General features: G+C 37.7%; 1 protein-coding gene across 1 annotated transcript; it reads right to left on the bottom strand.

Moving 5' to 3' along the window:
- Nucleotides 1–489: 489 nt before the first annotated feature.
- LOC106343323 lies at nucleotides 490–1,822 on the bottom strand. Its single transcript, XM_013782500.1, has one exon. The coding sequence runs from the start codon at nucleotides 1,676–1,678 to the stop codon at nucleotides 776–778; it is 903 nt and encodes a 300-aa protein (XP_013637954.1). The 5' UTR covers nucleotides 1,679–1,822; the 3' UTR covers nucleotides 490–775.
- Nucleotides 1,823–6,289: the final 4,467 nt, after the last annotated feature.

Raw genomic sequence — 6,289 nt, 5'->3', positions numbered from 1 at the left:
TAAAAATACCCAAACCCGACCCGAAGATCAAAAATACCCAAACAGGTTTTACACCTCTATACCGAAATACTGATCCGTACCCGAACGTCCACTCCGATGTTAACCTATAAAAACATGGTTACTCTCCATTTCTTCATCGAAATTGTATTAATTTCTTTTATTTGTATCAACGTACAGTTGTAGTAAGAATGTTTCTGTAAACTCATTTGTTTCTTAAATGAATGCAAAATTTTATTCAAATCAAAACTTTCGTTACATCAAGTGTTTCTATCGTTGATTTGTGCAAAGAATCAAAAACAAAGAAAGAAATAATCTATCTCATGAGCTTCAGATCAGAGGAGAGTCTTCTTGCGCTCTTGTCCAAAACCACTCCCTAAGCCCGTCATCTAGATATCTCTCCGTCTCTTTCCTTGGACTGACAACAGCTTCAGACGTATCGTTTTGTAAACTCATTTTGATATTAATGTATTTGATTTGTTGGAAAAAAAAAAAACATATGCAAATAACTAACCAAGTATAACTAATTACATATTTATTTACTTACAAAATGGTTTAATACAAAGCCAAGCTCTTCTTCACAGTACATTTATAATAGTGAAGAGAAAACGGTACACCTTTCTGCTATGAATTAAACCAAGCTACCAAACAGAAGGGACCCATGAGAAGAGTAATTTCATTTGTTTACCAATCAAACAAAAAAAGAAACATCCAACAAACCTAAAATTTTGAAGTTATAATTATTTTTTAAAGAAAAATATTATTCTGACCAAATTTGTCAGAAAGGATGGATGTTTCTGCTAAGGCCATTCACATTAGTAAAGAACCCAACTTGCTTGTACGGAAGATAGGATCTGTGTTTCACTTCTTCCTTCAACGCTCTGTTTCTCATGTAGAGTTTCTCGTGCGCTGATTTAGTCCTCTTCTCCGACGACGTCGTTTTCTCTTTCTCTTTCCCTTTTTTAGCCTTTGTTGACTTTTTCTCCTCCTTATCATCTTCGCTGGTCAATTTTGCCGCCCTTGAAGAAGAAGACGATGACTGGGTCTTGTCACCGACGGCGGCGTTACTGTTGTTCAGGAAAACAAACGCGTCTCTTCCGTCGCTGTTGCTTCTCAACACGAGATCCCTAAATCTCCAGAGCTTCGAGAATCCCGTCGAGTTGCTCTTCCGGCAAGTCTCCGGCGACGCTTCCGCCACCGTTCCACCCGACCACGAACAGTACGCTCCCAACGAACCCTCCTCTGCCTTCTTACCCTCGCCGTCTCCGTCGCGATCCTCCACGAATACCTTTCTAAGACGCGGTCGGATACTCTCGCTGTCTTCGTAGGTCTCTGAAACGGCGTCGTTTTGGTCGAAGAGGAGAGCGCGGTTGAAGAGAGGGAAGGCAGGACGGATCTGACCATCTTCGAAAGCTTCTTCGGCGGTTATCGGAGATCCTTCTGCGTTTACACAAGCGAAGGAGAACTCCTCTTCTTCTTCATCTCCTGCTTCCTCTTCCTCGTGGAACTCGACGGAATCTTCGAGTTTACTCCAAGATCTCTCGAGTTTTCGAATGTCTTCACCCTCTTCTGAAAACCCCAGCTTCTTGGTGAAATCCTCGCTCAACATCATGGACATCTCCGTTAAGCGTTCATCGTCGATGGATTTAGACGGCGGCGAAGAAGGGAAAGCGACCTGCATCGTTGTTTTTGATTAGATACAAAATCTCTCGATCTCTCTCCCCTAGAAGAAAGCTGCTGAAAGGACAGCTGTGTAGAGGAAGTGATAAGAAGAAGGGACTTAAATTCTTAATTGTAACATTTAAGCCTATATATATGGTTGGGTTGCTCCTCGTCAAGATAAGTTACCCACTGCGAACGAACCTCTTTTAATTACGTCTTTTAATTTTTTTTTTCGTTTTTTTTTCCTGGCCAACGACATTATTGTATTTTCTTTAAATTAAAATTCAAAATTAGCAATTTCTTAATTTTTTCGGATAATACTCTGACTGTAGATTATATGGCAAGTGATGTTAAATGATTTTAGACTTACCTTAAATTTTAGATCAAAATTAAATAAATAAAAATTAAAAATCATCGACCAATCAAATTATAATAATTTTCTTGAAACTTCACCTATGAACGACACGTCACCAGAAATCATTAAAATGACTTCTCTTTTAATATATATAGGGGGATTTTTAGCATTATTATTATTATCATTTAGTCTTATTTTAATCTTTATATGATGTTATTTGTTTAGATGTTATACCAAATCAAGTTTTTTACTAACACGTTATATCTTTTTATTTATTGTATACGCAACAAGATTTCTACTCTCAGACTACACCAAACTTGAAGGAGCCATGGCGATATGGCCGTCTTCACGAGCATCAACCTCCTGATATAGTATAGTTTAAGATGTTCATATTATCTCTGTTACGTTCCTGTCACATCTCTCAGCTCTGTTTCTTTTTCTTTTTTTTTAGGTAACCGCGGGTTTCCGGCGACCGTGGTCAACCGACTATTCCCGCGAGGCCCACGGCACTCCACGTATTCTTGGGATTTAACCCTAGCCCGGATGGCCAGCGGGACTCGAACTACGGGTACCGTATTGGGGGTTTTCCCCTCAAGTACCATTAGCCCAAAATCGCTGGTTAAAACAAACGAGTTGATTAGGTAGATTAATAATGTGTGATTTATTGCTATAAATGGTATCAATTTTCTGTTTGATTTCTTGTTAAAACTTTAAGAGATATTTTCTTGCTAAAATAGATTGTGTTATTTTTAACGATTATGTCAAATATTTAATACATCAAGAAATTATATAGAGTTCTAACGAATATAGCACTTTCTTATAAGAAAAATACAACTGTAGCCGATAATCATATGTTCAATAGATAAAACATGATATGAACAATATAAGTTATACAATTTACAATAATTAAGTTATTATCAGTTACAAAAATTCATTTGGTAAGTTAGATGTATAATCGTTTAAGTTTTCTTAATTTCTCTCTAAGTAATCGCCCTTTCACCCAACTTTTTAAAACAAAAAAGGAGAATTGCATTTTGTTATTTGGATCATAAATAGTTTCTGTAAAAGTTAGATACATATATGGGATCGCCACCCTTTTTGTTGTTACTCACTTTAGAAGTAAAAGCGCGTGATGGGCTATGGAAAGTAGTGGGTGAGCTACCTCTGTGATTGTCACCAACGTGTCACCATTTCCAAACAAGGTGGCAAAATCGTAATTTCGTTATTGAAAACTTGTTGGGAAATTACATGGAAGGTTTCTTGAGATCCACGTCTCTCTCTCTCTCAACATTAGTAAAAGAGTTTTTTTGCAAAAAGTCACGGTTTAGTTCCGTTCGAAGTTGACCCAACGACATTGCCTTTGCGCTGGCGAAAGTGACGTTGACCCAATATTCAGCGTTGGTCAAAAGACAAAACTAACGGTGGAATGCCTTGACTAACGCGTGGAACTAACGGTTCCGTTATTCTAGATTGATACATGGGGACATAACCAAGTTTTGGCCCACGTGGTTAGAAAAATAAAACAGGACTGGTTACCACATGTTTTATTACAAACTATTTTAATAAATGTCAGAAGACTTTTTATTTTATTCAACGAATGTGTCTATAAGATAATACTACCAATATTTGTTTTTGGATTGATATATAGCATACATAAGTTGAATTGTATGTAACCTAAGAACGCCTTGGAGGGGAACCACAGCAAACGCTCTCTCTCCTCTCTTTTAGAGAGAGGATTTTCTCATTACTTTCCTTGTTCCCAAATTTAATCTTTCACAAGGAGTAGAGATAAGAGAGTTTCCAGATCGGTTTTTGTTTCCGGCGACGCACCTTTTCTTCGGTGGTCGGCCGGTTCTGTCTCCGGCGTCGCGTCGTTACTCTCGATGGTCGTCCGGCTTTTGTCTCCAGCGTCTTTGCCTTCTTCTCCGGCGATGGCGGCTGGCTTTCTCTGGTACACGGTGGTCTTCTCGACGGCGTGTAGCCGGCCTTGTCTGGGTTCCGTTTGTTCTCCTCGAGTGTGATCGAGGTGAGTGACGAGTTTGTGGTGTGCGTGGGCCTTACCTTGGATGAGATCTCGATCTCGATTTCGTTTTCGATTTCGATTGAACTCTCCAAAACGTTAAACTGATTCCGGCAATCTTCCAATACTGTCGTTGGAGATGGATTCGGTGCCTCTGGTTAAGGTCCTGGTTGAATTCCGAGTGGTGGCTCTGATTCCGGCGTGGTCCGGCGTGGTTGCGAGACGCGTGTCTTCTCTAGTTGTTAGAGGTTGACACGTGTCTCTTTCTTTCGCTAACTTCAACACGTGTTTGCGCGTGTTTTCGTCGGTTTGTCCGAAAAAAAAAAAAAAAAAAAAGTTGAATTGTATGTAAAAAATATCGCTTGAGGAAAATATTATTTTGGCAAATCGACGACCAACCACTTAAATATATATCACCAAACTATCACAAAAAGACTTGGCGATTTACGAAATTTTAATATAGTGTATACTAGCAGTTTTTATAATATCGACTAAAGTGAAATATTCTTATTTGGTCAAATCCATCGTCTACTTTTAAATCTTGTATACCAACATATTCTATGCTCTAGTATTTTTTTTCCTCTACTATGCTCTAATATATTTTTTCCTCTACTATGCTCTAATCTAATCTCTATAATATTGAAATTTTGTTACCTGTTATAATTTGGATATGTAAAAAGTTGTATTTGGAGTAATGACTTTTGGGCGTTACAGCTAAACGTCGAAGACTTCTTCATTGTCGTCGGATATTTTTGAAGACTTCCAAAGACCACCACGTATATATTTGATAAAAATCTATATGAAAAAGAAATCACGAATGGAAAATAGAAGCTAGGAACTAATTATTTAGTTGTTGACCTAAGATATGCAGAGATATTGATCAAAGATAGCATTATTGGTCTGACAATTTATCGGTTAATTTCTTCAAATAGCGTAAATAAATATTCTCTCAATATGTATCGATGAGAAACTTTCAACTAAACTCATACAATCTGCAATTAGAGCCACTTTCGTGATTAGGAAAATATAATTTGAGAGGTAGTAGAAATATTCAGATAGTAATTGTAGTATCTGAAGATTGGATATGTCTAGATCATATGCTAGATCATATTTCTATAAATTAACAAATACTAACTAATATGCTAAATCATATCTCCTGTCATTTTTTGCTAGCTCGACTACACGGAAGAAATCAGAAAAAGTCTTCGGATGCGTGAGCAAGCTGGTTTATATTTGAACAATCTTCTTTCTTTTTTTTTGAAGAAAGTATTTGAACAATCTTCTGAGTACTTTTTTTCAAGTTTTCATGATATTTCTCCTCTTGTGTGGCTTCTAACTGAAGACCAAAGCTTATACTTACGGGGAAAGACTTATAGAAGTGCACATGCAGATATATTGGCGTTGTTCGTTCGGAGTCGCTGAGACCTGCGACTGTGTGCGTTTGGTCAAGTTTATGGAAAAATTGGAAGCCCAATAAATAAGCACTTTTGGATAATGCAATCTGGTCTATCAGGTCGAACCCGAATTAAAATAGTTTGCTTTCGTTCTAGCATCAAAGTTCAGAGAAACGCAAATATGAACCGTACACAAGTCTTTCAAAAACACTTTCTTGTATATTAGAAATCTTTTAAACAATCCTCTTAGATCTGTTTAATCCGGTTTATGCTCAGTCACACACGACTAGCGACAGACCAATTTTTAATCTCTAAATTACAGAAACCCAAGCCGAAAACCTTTCACTCGATTTCTGTAGCCGACAAGAACAAACCTCTTGCTCTAGCTTTTACTCTCTTAACGCTCGACCTAAAACACTTCTAGGTTCCCTCATTAAGTACACGTGAAAGACAATATTCTACTTCGTAAAATATCGCCAACAGAAGATCTTCTTTGCTTCGCGCCAAAGCAATATCTTCTACTTCCATAAGTTTGTGACACGTCATCACGCCGTAACAAACTTAACGTACTATGTTACACACTCATCACCATGTGTAACACACTCTTGGCTCAGAACGAACAAGCTCACAATTCTTGAGCTTACATTCTCCCCCTTTTTATCTGAATGTGACAACCTACTCAACCTGTTGCAACAAAGCTCAACAAACAAGACAATCTTCCATATCAAGCATAAGGATTAGTCCACCATCATACCACAAGATACGAGAAAGCGGAAACACCACACACTTAAGAAATTAAAAGTTTCAAATCACACAAGCAAACGGAAGCAAAAACAATAGTACGATGCAGAATACTATATA

Source organism: Brassica oleracea, chromosome C5 (assembly GCF_000695525.1).
Source record: "Brassica oleracea var. oleracea cultivar TO1000 chromosome C5, BOL, whole genome shotgun sequence".
Taxonomy (NCBI): Eukaryota; Viridiplantae; Streptophyta; class Magnoliopsida; order Brassicales; family Brassicaceae; genus Brassica; species Brassica oleracea.
Note: the sequence above shows the minus strand (reverse complement) of the source record. Positions and strands in the feature narration are given on the sequence as shown.

Bases quoted from the DNA above. Each gene is read 5' to 3' on its own strand.
- LOC106343323 (XM_013782500.1), bottom strand. From the start codon at position 1,678: ATGCAGGTCGCTTTCCCTTCTTCGCCGCCGTCTAAATCCATCGACGAT.